Source organism: Lepisosteus platostomus, chromosome 19, assembly GCF_059453375.1.
Source record: "Lepisosteus platostomus isolate fLepPlt1 chromosome 19, fLepPlt1.hap1, whole genome shotgun sequence".
In the NCBI taxonomy this organism is placed as follows: Eukaryota; Metazoa; Chordata; class Actinopteri; order Semionotiformes; family Lepisosteidae; genus Lepisosteus; species Lepisosteus platostomus.
Window position 1 is genome coordinate 5,361,242 of NC_142629.1, and position 20,865 is coordinate 5,382,106.

General features: G+C 44.8%; 1 protein-coding gene across 3 annotated transcripts in view; it reads right to left on the minus strand.

The window, feature by feature from the left end:
* epn2 (epsin 2) overlaps positions 1 to 19,830 on the minus strand; it is a 37,520-nt gene extending 17,690 nt beyond the window's left edge. For 2 of the 3 annotated variants that reach the window (XM_088612948.1, XM_088612946.1), the window contains exons 1-2: positions 19,590 to 19,830; positions 7,312 to 8,137 (exon numbers count right to left, since the gene is read on the minus strand). In XM_088612948.1, coding sequence (XP_088469074.1) covers positions 7,312 to 7,906 — 595 coding nt within the window. In that variant the 5' untranslated portion in view covers positions 7,907 to 8,137; positions 19,590 to 19,830. Of the gene's footprint in view, positions 1 to 7,311; positions 8,138 to 12,204; positions 12,225 to 19,589 lie in introns of those variants that run through there. The other variant, XM_088612947.1, reaches the window with a different exon arrangement.
* Between the last annotated feature and the right edge of the window lie 1,035 nt (positions 19,831 to 20,865).

Below are 20,865 nucleotides of genomic sequence, written 5' to 3' on the forward strand. Positions count from 1 at the left end.
ACGTCAAGCAAGAGGTTGAGCTGCAGGAAGACCTTGCTACAAAAGCAGCCCATCCCCCCCACAATGCATATGCACGCACATAAAAGGGAAAAAAGCCTTTTACAAGGGAATGCAACGTGTTTTTTTTCTTCAGCCCGTACAAGAACGGCTTGTTCAATTACTCATTACACAGGAATGCAGTTCCAAATCCTTCAGTGGAGCTCTGGGAACCAGGCTGAATGGCACTACCGTCTCAGTCTGATCGTCAATAAAGTCGATAATGGTCAGTTGATCACTTGCATGGCTGCAGTCTCCACCCCTGCTAAACAAGGCCTCTAAGGGGCATTCCAAACCTTCAGAGGACACGGCACTCAATGGAAAAGCTCAAAGGCACCAAGAGGGTTCACTTGATTTTATTTATAGCTCTGATTTGAGATTTGACAGGCCAAAGGGCTGATTCTTACAAACATTTCTTTGGAAACAACACTGGAAAACCTCTGAGTATTTTCAGCAGCGTTATTCTTTTCCCCAAATGATTCAGTCATGCTTGTGCTTCGGTACCATGCAGCCAAAAAACAAAACAGGAAATTAAAACGCACTGAAAAAAAACAGAAAGCTTTGACCGGTCCACTTTCTCAACAAATTTAACTCTCCCATCTTCCTAAACGCATCTAAACGCATGACCCCGAGAACCCAGCCAACCACTGGATGGATCAGGGGCCAAGATTTGGGTGTGTCAGTTTTAACGAATCTGTATCAAGAAAAACAGAACAAATTACTTGGTTTTCGTTAGCGTATGTGCCATAGTTTTAATATAAGTGAGGAAATTCTACACGTGCAAAAAAACTAAAATATATCCATCGAGTAAACATGTTACTTGGCACAGAATGCAGCGATCTGGCCTATCACAAGACGTGTTATGACAACAGCCTTCAGTACGACCAGGAGCCTTTAAATAACAGACTAAAATCATTAACAGATTAATCAAGTTACAGTAATACTGGGTGGGAAGCACAGCAACTTAAAATCTTTCTTGATTTGACAAGTTTTAATAAAAGTTATGTTTAAGGGCATAATATAGTGGGTTGAAAAGCTGTTATTTTACATTTATTGTTGGGAAATGAACAAATCTGATCAACGCAGATTACAGTGACATTTATACTAACAAAAAAAGGTTCTGTTGAGCTGCACAACCCATGAGCTTCATTTACCATGACTCTGTGATCTGTGTAACATTCCATGATAAAATGTCAGCCTTGGTTATTACTCAATGTTATCTGTAACTTGCTTGAAAAAACAAACACATTCATACAGGCCCAAACCCAGTCTCTTCCTGTTGTTGCAGAGTGCTTTGTGTTTTTTGCAGTAGTGTGCTAAACTGCCCGGCAATCTTGTGACCTAAGATGGCTCAGACTGCTGATTCAAGATGGGGATCATTCAAGAAGCCTCTTGACTTGAACAAGCAATCATGATCAACCAAAGGGCCTTGACCCAATTTTAAACATTCCCGTCTGTATGCAGGCTTTCCCAAAACTGGCCTGCTGCCTGAAGATGCCTGCAGTACACGCTTCTTCTGGGCTAGGTGTGACTATACAACCTCTCGTGATTACACGCCTCCTTCTGCAAACTGTGAATCAGCCACTAGATGCTTGGCTGATCAGTCAGATCACACCTATATTTCCTCTCAACCTGAGTGATGTCCTGACTGGTGGAGTGCACTCTCTGCCAAGCCCTTCTGCATTCCCTGTTCTTTCCTTCTGAGGTCCCAGTTCCCCCAGTTTCTCCAGATCACATAATTGAAGGCGTTTGTCTAACAGGCCTTTCTGGACATACAGGCTGCTGGGAACAGTTTCCTGGTAAGAAGCTGAAATACCTGTGAGGAAACACTGAACGACAGACCTTTTGGGGGCCCTGTCCTAAAGAGCATGCAAAACTGTGCCACTGTACTGGTTAGACTGGATGGAAGGGAAATGGCAGAGCTCTCCCATATCCCCACACCACACTGTGCCTTCAACGAAACAATGCTGCTGCCCAACATTCACCAAGGACGAAAATTAGGAAAGATGTATAGAAACCTAACTGCCTGAAATATTTCATTATTTGGCAAACTGTAAAATTCTGCAAAAAGAACATTTTATTACACAGCAATGTCACAAACACCATCTGATATGTTTGAAGGTTAGACTTTTCCCTAGAGCTGATAGTGATGTGGGGCTCCAGGCCTTTTGTGTCGCTGTTTTCAGCAGACTGTGGGCTGAGCAAGCAATAGCCAGAGAGCAGCCACTGTTGCATAGGTGCTGTAGGGACTCTCTGTGCTCAAGCATCCACACAATGTTTGATAATCACTTAGGTGGGGGCAAAGCCAGAGTCTTTTCCCAGCAAGATACTACCACCTTCTAAGCGAACTGTTTTGAGATGTTTGCCAGGCTACATTTGGAGGCAAGTTAAAAGATGATCAAAGGGTGTACCAGATGATTTAAACAAGCTAATCATTAGGACCAAAATCAAGAATAAACATTCAACAGGGATCGAGCACAGCAGAAGCGAAGGAGAGAAAACAGGACAGCAAAGAAGATGTGGAGAGGAGAAACATCATTATCACCCTCCTCTTCCCTTCCTTGATCTGATCAATCTTGGAAATCCGATTCTTGCTAAGCAATCTCAAAATTATTGTAGAGAGCCTGTCATCTTAATTTAGGTCATTCTGGTTTTTGATATTGTGAGATCCACAGATGAAAATCCCCCCTAGTTTGGTGATGCTTTTCTAGAACTGGAAAATTGACTCCCATGCATTTTTGGGACATCCACATCACAGGAAGGTTAATTTGGTTCTGTTTGGACGCAGGCTTTTTGTTTCTTTTTGACCTGTTATGGTGTTCCATAGAGTTTCTGAATTCAAGGGACAGAATCTTGAACTTTCTAGGTCTGTAGGAAGAGCGCCTCTGAAACACACCTGTTATTTACAATCTGGATGTTGTACTTTGTTTCTGTGATATTTATCTTTAATATAAATAGCTCAAGTAGGTAGCTGCGTCAGCATGCATAGGCTAAAAAGGAACAAGTCAAGGTTCATTCCATGCTGAAAAGAGAAAAACAAACAATGTTTCAGCTGTGGAGCCTTCTTCGGGTATGACACCGAAATGTTGTTTCTTTTCTTCTGGCTTCAGCATGGAATAAACCTTTACTTGTTCCTTTAATATAAACAGTTGTTTAGCCCGTTAAGGTTGGAGCCTAGCATATTGCTCTATCACGATAGCTGTACCAGAACGCAGTCTTACTTTCTTTGGGAATGTCCGTATACGATGCTAAATAACTAGTGTCTTGTCCCAGATTAAATTCTGTTATGATTCAGTTGATTTGTCATTTAATGAAAAAAATGCTTCCCCATTTCTCAATTCAAGAAGGCCATGTTGGGGTGAGAAAATACTTTGTGAATGTGAAAGCAACGTAAGATGAGCACCACCCAATCATTCTGAAAAGCTGGCTCCAACGCGTGATGTGACCATTACCCCAGGGCGGGGCGGTGGCTCTGTGGCGAAGGATCGGCGCCTGTGTCTGGAAGGTTGCCGGGATCCAATCCCGCGGATCGGTTCACATCTCCAGAGGCGCTGTATAAATCGGAGAGGTTCAAGATTCTCGATCTCCGATGGCTCAGACGCATCTGAGGCCAATAAAAAACTGCGGGCGTCCTCTTAGCGAGACGGGAACAAGTGGGGAACTTGTTGAAAAGGAGGGTGCTTCATCGGTTGTTTGGAAAGGGCTGGGATTTAAAGTCAGACCGAGAGCAGAAAACGGTTAGCTGCAAACTATGTCAGGCGACGATTTTAGCCAGAGGTGGTAATACAAGCAACCTCTGCTATCACCTATATTGTATTACATATTTACTTATTTAACTCATGTTCATAAGTTTATGGTTGTTTCAGTTCTGCAAAAACAAATGTTCTTAATTTATTCCACTACTACTTCAGATTAATGTGAAATTTCAAAAATACTAGAGGCACAACACAGTAGCCAACAGTTAATAATAACCTAATAGTTAACTCCGGGCAATAAAAACTTGCTACCCCAAGTCTTGTACTCCTTTTAAAGCGTGTTCTAGTGAAATTCTGAGAAAAAAAATCCATATCGTGATATCATTACCATCCTAAATTAATATACCGTGATATAACTTTTGGGCCATATCGCCCAGCCCTCAGCTGATCCACTTTAAAATTCTCCTGTTGCGTCAGGCCTGCCTAGAAATCCTGGGTGTGCATCATTCCTTCACTGCTGGTCAGCTGGGTGGGAGCAGCAGTTGTGCAAAAGCTGCAGAGACGTGCACTGGAGCCTGCTTCCTGCCAATCTGAGATGACGACGGAGCTATGACGCACTGCCCAGGCTCGGCAGTCTGACAGGGCTGTCCTGGGTTCAGCAGCTGTTGGATAAACATACGCTATGTCCTCCAGAAACACTAGCAAACAGGCGAATAAATTACAACCGCAAATCTTTGAGTAGTCCCTGACCTTGAATGCAGGCTGTTAGGCCACAGCCAAGGGGACAAGTAGCAGTCAGGACTGATTGCATCCATCATGGGAAAAATCACAAGATGGGTTACATTTAACTTCACGGTTAGTTTAGATGAGGATGACGGGAAATAAATTTGTTCAAACATTTTTTCTCTCCAACAAACTACTGCGTGACATTTCGCCGTTTTTTTTAAGCTAACAGCTGTGCTTCACCTTGATCTTTCTAATCAATACACTGAATTCAAATAATTAAATTCTTAATTGAGACAATAGTTAAAAGCGAACACGCTACCACTGTCCCTAGAGGTGAGAATACATAAGAAATCTCAGTATCTGACCATTTCCATGAGCCTTGTTGTCATCTCTCTGCTCTGAATCCCTGTAATCCGACACTGGGTTAATCACACACCTCTGGGTAAAGGCGAAGTGAAATCTCCATTTACATTTTCCTGCAAGAACAATTACAGGAAAACTCTACAGGAATTTCAAAAGATCTTTTGTTAACACCTCAGGCATGCATTAATGCCCAGATGCATTTCCAAAAACAGAAGGAAGGCCAGCAGCAGCCACGTTAAGTATGTTTTTCTCCAAAAAACTGTGACTGGAATAACTACCACCCTACAGACACTGACTGTCAACCAGCATATCTGCACCATCTTCTCTGCTTCCACCAGGCTGCTCATAAGCGCATTCTCTGGGCCAACGACAGTGGTAATAAGGGGAGCTTTGTAAAGAACTGTTCAACGAATTCAGTAGCGACTTACTGAAATGAGAAATACAGAATACTAAGCTAATTCAATAGGTTGTTGCCCTAAAGTGGGAGGCAAGGATTCAAATCTGCCATCAGTAGTTTATACGGTATTTTATAGATCTTGCAGTTAAGGACGTGTTAAAGGGAAAAGTGCTTATGATCTGTGGCCAAGGACAAGCCATTAAGTGAGCAGCTACAGGGCTTACCGATACCCAGCATATGGGGCTCTTAATGCAGAACACCAAGCGTTGGTCTAGCTACATTAGTCACTAAGGCTTCTGTAAATTCTTCTCTTGCTTAAGTAAATGTGCGCCCGATTTCATTTCGGAAACCCAAGTCGAACACACAACACGCGCAGGAGCCATCACAATGCAAAAGAGGAGGGACAGCAAGACAAACCAAGCAGATCTTGGTTGAAAGAGTACAGGAAACAGTTATTCAAAACGGATTATTATAAGGCACTGTTTTAGGAAGGTCGACCCCCCCGCCCCAGTCAATTCTTTCTCTCTGCTCATCCAACAATTTAAAGGATTTATTTAGTTCCCTGGGGAAGATGATCAAATTCTTTTGTCATGTGCAGGAGCTGGGGGGTGGGGGAAGCACAGCCTACTTCCTCTCTCAACAAGCTGAACTCAAGCAGAGCAGCATTCCTTGGGAGTACAGGAATTCCACATTCCTGAAGGGGACACAAAGGGAAGGAGGGGGGGGGGGGGGGGCGATTCGGACTCCTGGGAGAGAACCTTCACCAACGATCCTCATGTTACGAAGCGCAGCATCAGGTACATTTCACCACAACGATGTAGGAAAAAGCAGCAATGAAACCATTTCTTATGATGCCTGTAAAACAGCTGTAGACATTTGGCTTCCTGGATTGCAGATTAAGGGATAAATCCATTCTGCCTTGGCTAGGACTCGGTGCTCCCTGGCACACACCCCCCCCAGCCCACAGCTCTCGCAGTAATCCTTCAGAAATATCCATCTCACTGGGCTGTAAGTACTCCGATTCCAGTACTCATCGATGACATGCCTTCCTGAAAAAATACATCCTGCTTCTGCTTTGTTAAAGACTTGGACCGTCTTTGACTGTCCTTACCACATTTTACAGGTGCACTAACGAGAGTGTGCTTGCATGTGGGATTATCGTTTGGTTTGGCAGCAGCTCGCTGTCTGACTGGAAGGCATTACAGGGGGCGGTCAGGTCAGCCCAGTCCATCACTGGAGTACAGCTCCCCTCTGTTTCAGACACTTTTACTACTCGCTGCCTCAGGAAGGCTGGAAGTATCATTAAGGATACCAGTCATCCTGGTTCCTCACTCTTCCCTCTGGGAAGCGTTATAGGAGCATGAAGGCACGAACATCCAGATTCAGAGACAGTTTCTTCCCACAAGCTGTCAGGTTACTGAACTCTAGCCCTACCACTGGCTCCCACTGGAGCACTGATGTGCACTTCGTCTATAAAACACAGGATCATTGCACCAACCTTTCAACACTGCTGATTAACCACAAACAGCCTTTAAATACTCTTGGAGACTCTTGGCCTCTATGACCTCTGGCAAAATAAACTGTAAAACAGTTCAATGCCTTTCTCAGAATGTTAACTGAAACCGAGTCATCCAGACTCATTTTAATTCAAGACTGTATTGTCTTAAAACGTTCAAAGGCTTCTGTATCTCCATCTCTGAGCCTTCCTCTACAGCGGCACCCACTTCAAAGCAGCGATGCAGACAGTCACGCCCTAGTAAATCTGGACCACCTCTGCAAATTCAGCCAAAACGAAGAAATTCTGAACAACTACCTTGACCAAGAAATACAAACACAAAAATAGAAGATATAATAATGGAGAAACTGGGAGGAGCTGCGTTGATCCTGGCTTCTCTCAAGAAATGGCTGGATAAGATCCTTGGATCAACTGATTACTAGCTACCAAAGGGGCCTGATGGCCTCCTCTCGTTTATAAACTCTCTTAGGTTTCCGCATTAAGAATTGAAAGCAGAAGAGCAGGAAGTGCCAGGTCTCGCACTGCAGCTCACATCCTGGACACACTCGCTCTCCCAGCCTGCCCTGCGGTCTACTTACAGCCGTGGTAAGAGGCAGGCGAGCCGCCAGACCTGCCATACTCCTCCGAGTAGCTGGTGGAGAGGTTGGGCTGGCTGGAGCCGCGGCCGAAATGGATCTGGCTGTTGCTGCCCACGCCGGTGGCCACCTGGGCCATGCGCTCCTTGGTCTTCAGGGCTTGGGAGCGCTCCCCCTTCAGCCGGTCGTCGTCCTTCAGCAGGAACACCAGCTGCTTCGACTTCTCCCGCACGTTGATGCCCTGGTCCTTCCCGTCGCGGTCGACGTACTGGAAGTCCTTCAGCGTCTGGATGGCGAAGATGTTCTCCTTGCACTGCTGGGCCACGCGCTCCGAGCCCGTCTTGATGAGATAGTCCAGCAGGGTGAGCGCCTTGTACACGTGCCGCCAGTTCTTGCCGTGGTCGTTGAGCCGCTTCCAGATCATGCTCATGATCTCGGAGAAGGCCACCACGTTGTAGGTGAGGTCGGCGATCTCCGACATCAGGGAGCTGGAGGGGCCCCAGGGGTCGTTGGAGGTCGCCTCCCTCACTTTCTTCTCCGCCTCCGAGTAATTGTTCACAATGTTCTTCATCTGCCGCCGGATCGAGGAGCTCGGCATTTTGGCGGGCTCGTTCCGAACGTTTTCGCGGGGGCCAAAATGAAATGGACGGCACGCAGCGCTGTACTGGTCAAGGCGTCTTTTGTAACTCCACCAGGGATTCTTCACACTGCTCCTTCTCAAAGGCTCCACCAGCAGAAATCTGTATGCCTGAGGTCCTCCAGGATAGCACCTGCCAAAACCATTTCCAGACAGAGAGAGGGGAACTCACACAGTGAGTTGCTCCATAACCTGAAATGCAAGAACAAAATATTAAGCAGACTGAATGGCTATGAATGTCCTCTGCACAAACGGGACTGCATTTTAAAATCTCAAATTGGGAATCCACAGGCCTGACCTAAAAAAAAAAAAGAACACCTGAAGAAGGCTCCACGGCCAAAACGTTGTGTTTTCTTTCTTCTCTTTTCAGCGTGGAATAAACTTGTTCATTTGCAGCCGACGCACGCTAACGCAGCTCCCCACCTGAACTACTTGGAAAAGCGATTGTGTGAACTGTGTAAAGTCAATGCCCGCTATTCACATGCAGCTGAAGGCAGTGTGATGGGCATTCCCATCATGCAATAAATCCAGTCCAAATTGGGGAAAAAAAGGATCTAGTATAATAGCATGTCTGTTTCAAATGCGAACAGATGGACGTACAAGCAAAAATACAGATGTGCTGTTACCTTATTTCTATACTCCACAACTTCTTTGCACTAATGCATTTTCTTGAACTTTAGTTATTTGACTATTAACCTGCTCTTGAAAGGAGATAAAAAGAAATAGGTCAAAGCTGTGCTTTTTATCAACTCAGAACAACGTACTAAAAGCCTCTTGAAAACGCAGATACCAGCGTGGCTGAAGTATGGGCCAGACTAGCAGATGAAATTTAAATAAACAAGCTCTCCAAGCATGCCTGATTTGACATCCATTCCCAGTGTTATAAGGCTAGCCCGGAACTTAACTTGCATGCAGAATGATGTGGAAATGGACTCCAACAGTGCTCTACGCCATGAGTGAGTGGGTGGGTGAGGGAAATTCTGCTCAAGTCTGAGTGCACTCCTCTGCTTCAGCCCTGCCCCAACAACCCTAAGGCACCAAAGGAAAGAGCAACTAGAGAAAAAGTGAATTATCGATTCAAATTCCATGTTTAGTGACGACATCTGGCTCTTCCAGATAAGAGGAGAGTTGCTGGGGTAGATTACTGCATCATATTTGGGGCAAAAGTCCAGCAGAGCTTACCACATCAGACAAACATCAGATCTGTAGGTGATGAAATTCAAAGGCAGCGTTGACCCAGATTAGTCAATGCACTGCCTTCGCACAACTACAATCATTCAAAGACAAGGCGTGGACAAGGACAGTAATATCACATCTCAGGCTTGATACAGGAAGGTCTATGTGGACTACAAATTGTTAATCCCACTGGGGTGCTACTGGAAAGTTATTAAAAAAAATGAAAACCACCATGCTAGTTTTATTGGCACCTTTACATCATCAATTACTTAAAACCCTGGAAAAAATGATTCAGTTTACTGGAAGCAATTACAGCACATCCATTTAGAAACAGCCAAGGCACAGCAAAAAAAAAGAGAGATGTAAGGGTTTCAACTGGATGCTCCTGATGTAAGATAAGCATGCACGCGTTAATTTGAACATTTCCTTTTCCCCTCAGTAACTGATGACCACTCTGCTGGCCTCTCGGCTTGACAGGTAATTGATAAAGATGTGGGTATGCAACAAAGCCAGGAAGTGGCATTGTTTCCTCACTGCTTTTGACAGATTCCAAACGGCCATTCAGAATGAACGGGAAAACTCTGCAAAAGATAATCTAATGATTTGTAGTTAAGAAGAAAACACGTGCCTATTGCAGCAGTCTCCATAACATTTAAAATCAATCACTTTTTCGAGGGAACTGTAGTGCCTGCTATAAAGATTTAGGCTCCTTCTGGCCAATGCAATGTTCCGCTTTAAATTAAAATGTTATAGAAATTAAAAACAACCCCGAAAGACAGTCAATGCCTTTATTCGAGTATCAGAATGATTCATTTTATATCCTACTAAAACTAATGCAATCTCAGTGATAACCTTCTTCCACTAAGTCCAATGTGTTTGTTGACTTTGGGACTCTTTAAATTAAGCAGGTTCTGCAGTATACCTGTTTCGCAAGCAATGGTTTCTCACCTCCGACAAATGGGGCACTCAATCTTCGGATCTTACCACGTGCAAATTGGGATTGTAGCAGCTATTGTGAACGAGACGAGAGTCTTTCACACTTGCTGGGCTAGTTAACTACTCGTCACACCCAAGCTTGACTAGAAAGAAAGCGATTGTCCACCTAGTGTGACGAAACATCAAACACCAGAGAAGTTAAAAACCAGTTACTACCGAGCTGGGCTAACCTCACGCTCTCCTTGATTTCGACCCTTTTCCACTCAAACCACTCCATGACTTTCACTTTGACCTTCTACCTTCTCATAAGATAGGGGAAAGAGAGGAATCTTTGTTTTCACTGTGATCGGGTTACAGTCCCACCTACCTGCACCAAGAGCGGATTCTGAGTCACAGCAGAGCTGCTGGGGCCATGTGGAGGCTGCACTTCCTGCTCTTAAGTGTGTGTGGGGGGGAACGGGAGCCGGAGGGGAGGGGAGGAGGGTAAGGCAACCCAACAAAACCACTTGGCACAGCCCGTAAATTCATTAAGAGTCAATGAAATGTGACTCCCGTCATTCTGCGGAGCAGCCATAGAGGTCTCCTTCACCACCACCCCTCCGCCTTCCCTGAGCCTGCATACACATGAATACATCGGGGCCCTAATGAAACATCTGCTGTTTTAATCACCTATTCAAGCCCATCAGACAAGAGGAAGAGAGAGGCAACTGTGGCGCGCCAGGAACAAAGCACCGCCACTGTCATTTCTCACACTGAGCCACTGGAAACCTACACACAGGCCTTATTTGTTTGAGGATGTACGATATGCAATACCAAGGCAGTGCTGGCCTATTTGATCTTCAATTAAATGTTCATGGAGGACGGCGTGCTTGATAATGACATTCAGGCAAGTCAGTGTTGGAAATCAATAGAACAATTAGGAAATACAAATTCTGAATAACATTCTTAAGAATGCAAACTGGATTTGATTCATTTCCTCACTTCCTCTGATGAATCATCCTACTATTTATTTTAAGATTGTTCTTTTTGCATTTACAGCTCATAAGCGGTTGCAATTGTTAAAAGACTAACAATAAAAAAATGGGTTTGACCAGAACACAGTTATGTGACTGGAGATCCACACCCAGAATGTTTAGGAGAATATACATCAGAATGCAAATTGACCACTGAATTAAAAACAGATACTCCCTCTGCTCCTTCTTTCACATTCTGCGTGTGCCTATGACAACAGTATGCTTGCCCAGACCAAATCAGCCACGTTTGCCCTGTGAAGACATGACTGCAACTCAAAGTTCTGGATGGTTAGCCTGCTGAATTCACCAGAAAAAAATAAACTAGAGAAACTATAACCCCACATGAAGAGGTAATGATCAGAAGGCTGTAAATAAGTGATGCTCTTGGCATCAAGCTAACAGGCAATGGTGATATTACTGCAGCAACAAGCCTATCCTATCACAGCAGAGAAAACTTAACCAGCATCTGCCTTGCTTGGTTATTAGCAACTTATTGGTCCAAGGATTTCCAGCTATGGATGAAAATTCAAAGGAGACATATCGGCACAGTTTTTAATGGCATCTATTCCTGAACAACAGCATATAACCACAATGAATTCATTGAAAAAAATACATTTGATTGTCCTAAGGATATCAGCACCAGCTTGGCATGATTACAATCACAATCATGATGAAAAGAAGTCAACAAAGAGGCCTTTTGCAGTGAACTTGACCGGAAGTTCTTTCTTGACAATACTGGTGGGGCAGGCAGTACAACCTTAAAGTGAGTTCCAAGCCATCAGAGAACATGTGCGCAAAGCTCCATCCAAACGCTAGATTTCAAAAGCTAATCAACATTCACTTGATGAGGTTTTAATCACGTATACAGTTTCCCTTTTTAAAGAAAACTGCAAATTACATGAAAAAACCTGATGATTCACTTCCTAAAACGGCTAAAACTAGTCAATACACCCCCCCCTGACTTTTCGCACGCCGATTTCATTTTAGAATTCGGAATCTCTTGACATTTCAAGAACTACGGTGTCGGCGTGCTCAGAAAGCGACGCCCTTCAACACCCTGCCAGACTGGCGCACTGCTCCTGCCAAGGGCGCGGCTGCCAAGCAACGGCGGCGTCACCTGATAGGATTTCGTACCTTATTATCTGGAGTGAAAAAAAAACAACAAACAACATCCGATCCATCATAAGCCTTTCACCCACCGGCTCCCAGTGCAACTCCGCATTTCCAAAACAGACCACAAATGAGAGCCTCCTTATGCCCACCTCTGCTTCCGTGACAAGACAAGAGGCGTCTGTGAGGTCGCAGGTGTTTAAGGTCACACCAAGCAGCTCAGCCCGAGAAACCGCACTGGGCGGGGTTATTCCAAGATTGACACCGAAAGGAAAAAGACGCCTCAGGGGCCGGATCCCCTGCTGTGCACAGAGTGTGAGCGTTGCTACACGCGGAGCTGAAATCTGTGCTTCAGCGCGGCTCGTCCGCTGTAGACCGCTGGGCTGGAGGGCCACCTGCTCACCTGCAGCCTCTCCCGGTCACATGGCGTGAGTACACACAACAGGAAACCCTGTTGTGAACCCAAAAGGAAAAAATGGGAGTCTGTAACGCGGTAGGTGCCCTGCAGCCTGGCGGGCTCTTCAGGGTGTACCCCTGTACCTGTTGCTTGCTGGGATAGGTGCCAGCTTCCCCCTGATCCTGGATAAAGCAGTTAAAAAAATGGCATCGATGTAAATCGGTAAGTCTTCGATTACTCAAAGCCTCAGTAGTCACGTGCAATGAATTTGATCCGGTTTGGGTTTTGCCAGCTTCATTCCAATAGCATTCTAAAGCTGACATTTCCTGAATGTTTTTGTACTGAAGCAAGCAGAGACGAATTCTAGAAAAAAAAAGTCTTTGTACTGAATTATTGGAATTATTAAAGATATTATGATTAAATTTTAGAACTATTTCTAAAAGTGCAAAAGATCAAATGACGGTGTTTGTTGAACTATGCAGTGAAAACATTTCCCTACTGCTGAACTGTTCTTTATAATGTAGAAATGCAATTCCTACCGAAGTGGGCACATGTATGTGGCAAGCAGTGATAACAGAAGAATAAAAAGTCTGCTGCTTAGTAACATTATGTTAAATACCACCTTAGTGAAAAGAAATATAACCATTACACTTGTGAAAAAGCTACAGGAATACAAATTTCCCACAGAAAAGAAATGGAAATGCTATGAATTTAATCTTGTTCACTCGCGCGATGGTACAATGTCATTTTTTATTGCAGACTCACCAACTGTTTTGTTCTAAACTCATTTTACACCTCAGCTTACAGCTACAACCCTGTACCCGCACACGGGGGAAAAACGAGGAAGTAGAGGCAGACTCCTCCGAGATGCCCAACTGTGAACGCCTCACCCTTTTCACACCTCACACAGGCTGTGCAGCCTATGCAGGAAGTTCAGTGCAGATTTTAGCCATTCCAAATCGGAACCACTTCCGCGGCCTTCGGCACGAGCGCCCACAAGGGGTAACTGCAGCACCTCGAGCAGACCAACACCAAGCCTTCCCTTGGCAACCCATCATCGGCTGGCAACAACAGCTGACGACAAGCTCGGACACGTGACGCCTTCAATGCTGTCTTTACTGCTTGAGCCACATGTGAGCCCCATACAATTTTAATCAAAGCAGGCATAAAGCTGACAAAGTTTTCACTGCAAGCTAATTGTTTCAGTTAGCACTGGTTATAATTTAGCATTCGATGCGTTTGACGTGAACTTCCCCAGATTATGGTAAACAGTCTTAAACATATGCCAGGCCAATCTGGCTGGTACTTTTGTAACAGAACAAGCTCCACAGAAACTTAACATGCTGTGCAATTCCTTCTTTCGATGCAAAAGTGGCATTTGATCAATTACAACAGACCTACCTTGGGGCTGCACTTTCTACCACTCACATATTGATGATTAGCACGTTACGCAGGAGTCTCACCGCTTGTGATCAAACCAGGTCAGTAGTGCCTCCTCATTTTTACTCCGGGAAGAGGTGCCTGACAGGATTGTTCCTCATCACTATCATTGTCTGTCATTTCATTAGAACAATTGACAACATAACAGCATTACCACTGACACACGGGGTTCAAACGTCATTACATTCTGCTCATTCTTTCCGATATCTCTAGCTCGGCACCCCAGTCCCACCACGTTCTTGACTTATTTAATACCTTTGGCAGACTGGCTATAATCAATTAATTCTTACGCCTTAAAGTCCTGCATCCAGAACACCTACTCTCCCATCCCCTATTTGTATTCAGTCTCTTTTTGCGGGTTTTACTTATCTGGGCAGTTCGATTTCTTACGACTTCCAGCAGATCACATGAAACAATGTGCTCAAGGCCCTGATGAAAACTAGCAGGATACGAAGTAGGATTCCCATGATGAAAAGAAACATGCCTCATCACATTTGCTTCCTCTTTTCCAGAAGACATTTCACCCACACCCACAATGATTAAAACACCTGCGTGCTATTGTAACTGATTCATTTGGATTCAACATGCAAGGCTTTTGTCTGTAACTCAAAGCACTTCAGAACACTTAGTTGCAATTCTTAAACATTACTGTTATGCTCTACACTTGCACTTGGATTCCAGAGTCTTATGGTGCTCTGTAAAGGATGCTAAATTACACCTTTTACTTTCAGCACCCAAAGGCAGAACTGACCCATTTCGAATGCATGCGATTATTATAAACACACCAGAAATGGAGGAAAGGCAGACACTTAGTCTCCATATGATGACTGAGCTCAACCGGCTCCATCACAGGTGCACTGGTAGCCTGTCTACACAAGAGTCCGGGCGTACCTGTGATAGGTCACTATTGGCATTATGTGATTAATATACTTTGGCGTGTGACCTGAACGACTGCTCCAAATCCTCAACTTGAAACGACGATTTTCAAACTACCATCAACCTTCAGCCAACGGCCAAGAAATCTATTTTGTAAAGCCAAGAGGAAACGAATATTCTTGTACTGGAATTTATTGCAGGCCTGTTCACTGTCAGAAACTGCTCTAACAGAGAGAAGTATAGCCAGATCACACTGTGCTAGTGAAGAAACCGAGAAAGCGCGAGGAGATCCATTCTCATTTCCAAAAGACGTCTGACTTCCTCCTTGCCGCCCCCATTTCCCATTTCCTGAGAGTTCTCTTCTTTTTTTTGTGTGTGTGTTTTATGGCTTATCTTTTGTTAGTTTGTTTGGATCAAAACTCAACAAGCGTTGTGAGCTACTAATCACAGAATCACACTGCTGGCTGGGATTTGCCCACACAGAATCCTGCTTTGTGCTCATTGCTTGCCACGATAGGTTCCAGCTCTCGTGCAACCCTGTATTGGATAAAATGGTTAGAGAATTAATGGATGGATGGATAAAATTCTTTAGACCCAGCTTCCACAAACAGCATGGATGTCAATAAGGTCGCTGTGACTGCGGACTTCGAAAACACGATCCTGAAGGACAGCACTACTAGCATGAAAACAGGAGATGGATAACTGTTGGGGCTGCATACTGTCCACTAGAACTGAAACGAAACTGTCCAAACTTACACTGAAGAATAACATTCTACTAACCACTTGAAAAAATAAGTGCACCATCACATGTTATCTTTGCTGGTGTGCCTCCTGGCTGTGATCAGAATAGGACAATCTCTCTGGCTGAATGAGTCAACACAGGAACAACCAGCATTAGAAGACAGAAGACTTTAGGTTTTACCAATATTTCCCCAATGAAAGGAAACAACACTTTGGTGGACTCTCTCAAAACAGGGTTGTGCTGATGGTGCGTGCATCAACACTGAGATGCACTCGGATGGTCTAGTGTGCACTACAACACACTGCAAGCACCAACACGTTTGTGCGTCTCGGCTGAAGGACTGTGTGTACCGAGAGTGTTTGAAAAGTCAGTATTCAACAGCAATAGGAATGCAGCCTGGGCTGCTAAAGACAGCGCAAAGGTGTGTTGCCACACCCCTCTTTACTGATACGGAGCCAATCCCCAAGGTTGCTGAACAGTTGGAAGGTTTGCAATGAATTACAGACCAAATATTTCCTTGCAAAGAAATGTGACTATACTGGATGACAGTGCGCTGTCAGGCTGGAGACACCATAAAGTTTCACTGCCACGCCGATGATTACAGCCAGTAAATCGTCTCGCACCGCCAATACAGACAGCTTACTCTTCTGAAACGCTCAGCAATTTAATGCAGTTTTGCAACTGCCTACAACAAAGAGATCCCGCTGATTGACTGCAACCACCAAAGAAAAGGACATTTGTCAAGATCTTTATAGACGAATCTGCAAAGCGATCACATAAAGAACAGCTTATGTAACGTCTTGAACGTTTTACTTTCCCTTGTGACAAGGACCAGGTGTCTAAAGCGAAGGTCATCCACAGTCCCTGGCACAATCTCACTTTCATTCCTTTCTGTTCACCTTGCTGTGCAGTGCCTGGCTGGCAGCCATTTAAGAGTATTATCACGATTCACCACGCCGTTCTAATCCAGGTGAAAACACATCAATGTTAAATGTTTAATGACCGAGATGTGAAAGTTGCCAGCGCTTAAAATGTAGACACAGTTCCCAATGTGGGTGAGATGTCTGATGAAGACAGAATGGGGTTTCTCAAGGGTTTGTCTGGGCTAGGCAAACTGAGACCTGCCTGGCTGACACAGGAATAAGCAATAACCTACATGCAGGAAGGGACTCTTGCCTCTGTGCAGGTCCACTTCAAGTCCACTTGGACAGGGCGAACTCGCTACAGAGCAGCTCAAAGCATGTTCCAATTGCCTCAGACAAAACCCCACAGATCTGAACTGGTTTAGGCGACTTTAGCTCATGAAGACGATCGTGCACATTCTGAAAGGTTACGTGGTGTATCATTAGAAAACTACATGGGATCCCATCATTTCCTTCTTCCTGGAACCAAACCAATGATATTAAAACAGTTAACAACAGCAAAGCTCCACAAATGAGAAGCTGAAGCGAGCAGTAGTACTGCATTTCAACACACGAGTTATCAGCACTTGCACTGCTTGAGAAGAATCTGCACAATAAATGGGAATACAACTGCTTCATAAGGTAATGAAATGGTATTTGATGCTGAGTCAAACTCACCCAGAGAACAAACGGACCAAGTCTGACCTCTGTTCTTGTGACTACAGCTTGTGCAGTGCAGGACTGCGGCCCGGCTTAATAACGTCCCTGCCTCTTTAACACGAGGAGGTAGAGCAGCACTGAACATTGTTGATCACTGATAATGATGACAGCACTGTCATCAAAGAGAAAACAGGCGACAGTAGCACTCTGCAGCGAAACAGGAAATTTAAAGGTGACGTCGCATATTCATCCAGCATGAACAGACACCAGCCCTAACGCCTTCTCCAACCCCCCTGTAGGCACGCACAAAGAAGCACCTGGACTGGTTTTAAAAACACTGGTCATCTGTAGTGCCAAATGCTTCTTTTCAAAGTGTGAAGTCACTGTGCTACTGGACTCATGTATGAAGCCACAATCCACACACATCCCGAGCTTCCCCCCACGGCAGGGGATCTCAATTGTGCTCTTGCAGGCTCACACCCAACTCATAATTAAACACTTAATTGACTTGCTAACAGAATTAATTCGAGCCACGTGGCTGTGTTTCGCCTCTTAAACATGTTGGGATTTGCCTTTTAAAGATGGAGGTTTTAAAAGTAAAACAAAATGCCAGGCTTCAGCACAGAAGACAAAAAGTCAGCAAATATTTAAACCAAGCGCTAGATATTGGTTCAATGAAGGAGTCAATAAGGTGTTGAGGCTGAGCTGAGAAACCCAGCAGGACTTTGGACCTCTGGGATAAGGGACTCCAGACCTGGGAAATGAGGGGTCAGTTCAAAACACAATCTCTGAGACACAAGAGCCCAAATGACTGGGGGGGGGGGGGGGTAGGTTTGGGAAGCCAATTAAAACAAAATACACAACATCAGGCTCATAAAATGAATATGCTTATTCAGCAAATCAAAAGTCAAACTATGGCATCACAAAGCTCACAAAAAGTCAAATTCCTTCAACTTCCTTCCGATAAACGTAGTTACAGCTATATTGCACATTACATGTAACGCGACATTTGTGGAAAAACGTACAAGGGCACTGAGCTCCAAGCAGGGGGGGGTCGCCTACATTTTTGCAAAGTGTTACCACTCCGCAGAATTAACTTAATTAGCAAGCGAGGGAGGGAACAGGCAGGCCGCAGAGCAACAGTGCAAAGCAAACAAAACCCCCCAAAAAAAGGAGCGAGAGATCCTCACCACCTCCATAGCCACTCGCCCCCGATTGTTGCTACCGGCCCCCGAGACCCCGGCAAGACAAAGCCGGGGCGCCCCCAAGCAGGCAGGGGGCCGCATCTGTCACGCACGGCTCAGACAAAAGGCACGGATTTGCCACGGCCACGGGTGTGCCCCAGAAACCATCGACGGGGGATAAAAACACATTGGAGGTTGTTTGGCGTCAGAAACCCAAATCTTCTCCCTGTAGAGCACTCGAGTACAGCAATAATTCCGCTTTCATGCAAGGCTACCGGCCTTACTGTCAGTATGACGGGCACCAACACCGCACTCAGCAACAGTGGGCATCTGTACAACACTCGCGAACAATAACCGCGAGGGCTGAGCCCACTTTCCATTTATTTACCACACTCGTACCCGTTTCGTAGTACTTTGCGTTCATCCAAGTCAGATAAAGATAGGCATCGCTCCCTGTTTTGTTTTTTTTTTATCAAAGGAATTTTAATCGTGTTCAATTACCAAACGACTTCCAATGAAGAAAGCCAAGCTCGGGCAAATACTTAAAACGAGAGAAATCCAACTCGCTGGCACTTGAATGACTTTCGCTGTAATTAAATATTTCTGATCCTATGCTGACATATGGGCTTTTCCTCATCAAATTACGACTGTTTTCTTCCTACCACTCCAAGAGGGTGATGACAACTACAGCCTGGTTATCCACAATGTGCATTAACATTTAGATGCAATGCACTTGTTAAAAGTAATATAAATGATAAAACGGCACGACATATCGATTAAATAAACTGGACTATACCGGGGACAGCGTATTGATTAACACACAGCTCGAAAGAAACACGAGGAAACAAAAGTTTTAAAGATACACAAGTCTTAATCCGAGTCTTCCCTCATATGTGCGCTTCCTCCTCGCACAACTAGCCAATAGCAATACATACTTAAGGCTATATATGTCGCTCGCTTTTTTTATTTTGGAAAAGTTTAAGAAATTATTTCTGGGAGCGACACTTCCGAGAGATTCGTTAGGCGGTGGATTGTCTCCCGAATCGGGTAAAATCTCCAACTCCAGCCGGAGGCTCGACAGGCCGCTCCTGTGTCTCAGCCGAGCTACAGAGCCAACTGGTACCGTTTGATGGAGATATCACTGTTGACATACCACAGAGATCTACGGCCCCCCTCCCGAAAAAAAATAAGGCAAAATCATAACTTACCATTCCTCGTTTTTTTTTTTATCCGAGTGGTAGTGATTGGGATTGGGAACTTATTCGTCGTTCCGTAACTTCAGAGGGATACGGGGGGAAAGACGGCTCACACGGGCGGCGCAGTCTCAACTTGGAGCGGTTATATCGGCGTGTCGCTCGGGTTTGTGTGTGTTGTTGTGAGCGTCTCCGGTTGCACTCGTCTGCCTCCGTGTGACACCCACATAATCCAACATGGCGGACAGACAGACACACTCACTCACTCAGGGAGGGGGCAGGCGGGGAAGGGTGTGACTGGCTCGCACAAGACGGGCAGCCTTCCTTTCTCCGCTTGCTCCCAACATTTCCACGCACGGTTCGCCACAGCCAGAGAAGCACCCAGAACAAGAGACACGGCAGGGTCTGATAGCACTTTTGTTTTTGCCGTTTATCAATGAAACCACATTAAAATACCGATTCCCCGAGACCGCAATAAGGGTAAATCCTTGAATCAGAATCGTGGACGTAAAATATTATCCCTAAATAGGCACGCAAATGGCAGTTTTTCCTCGCGTCTTTCGGACCTTAGAATGAAACTTGTTCACTATTTTCAAACCCGCGGCTATCTGGTTTTGGTTTCTCCAATCACTGCCTTGTGCGGCACAGACTCGCAAGTTATTTTAAACTTTTCATGTCGGGTCAGAAATCATTATAAATACGCATTAAATCGGCGAGCAGTGCTCAATTTGAAAGTTTGGACCCTTACCACTGCATCGCGCAGCAGGTAATGGAAAGCTTCAATAGTTACACACGATCCTAATGTTTTGATAAACTAATATTCTTACTAAAGTTCAGTACTTTCTTCAGCGAACAGAATATTGTAACTGTGAAGTATCCCAGTTACATTTCTAAAGAATGACAGACTGACTCTAAATGGGCACAGGGTGACTTGGTCACTTCTACGGTTTCTGGAAACCACAGAAAATGTAAAACCACAGCCTCGGTACTGCATAAAATGGGAATAAAAGTGTTTCGACGTATGACATTTCCCACCAATACCACACAACTTTAACACCAGCATACAACATAAACGAAATAAACTGTTTCTTTCAGGACCATACCCTGAAACGAGAATGTCCTCACCTTCTGTTTCTCAGGTTACGTGCCTGGATTTACAGTATGATGTAGGGCACAGGTAAATCGGGGCTGGTGATGTAATGTTTGCTCATATAAAAGTCACTCGTACCAGGAATGAACTTCGGCGGTCCATTTATGTGCGATTGTAACTGCAGCTGTGGGGCACTGCCCT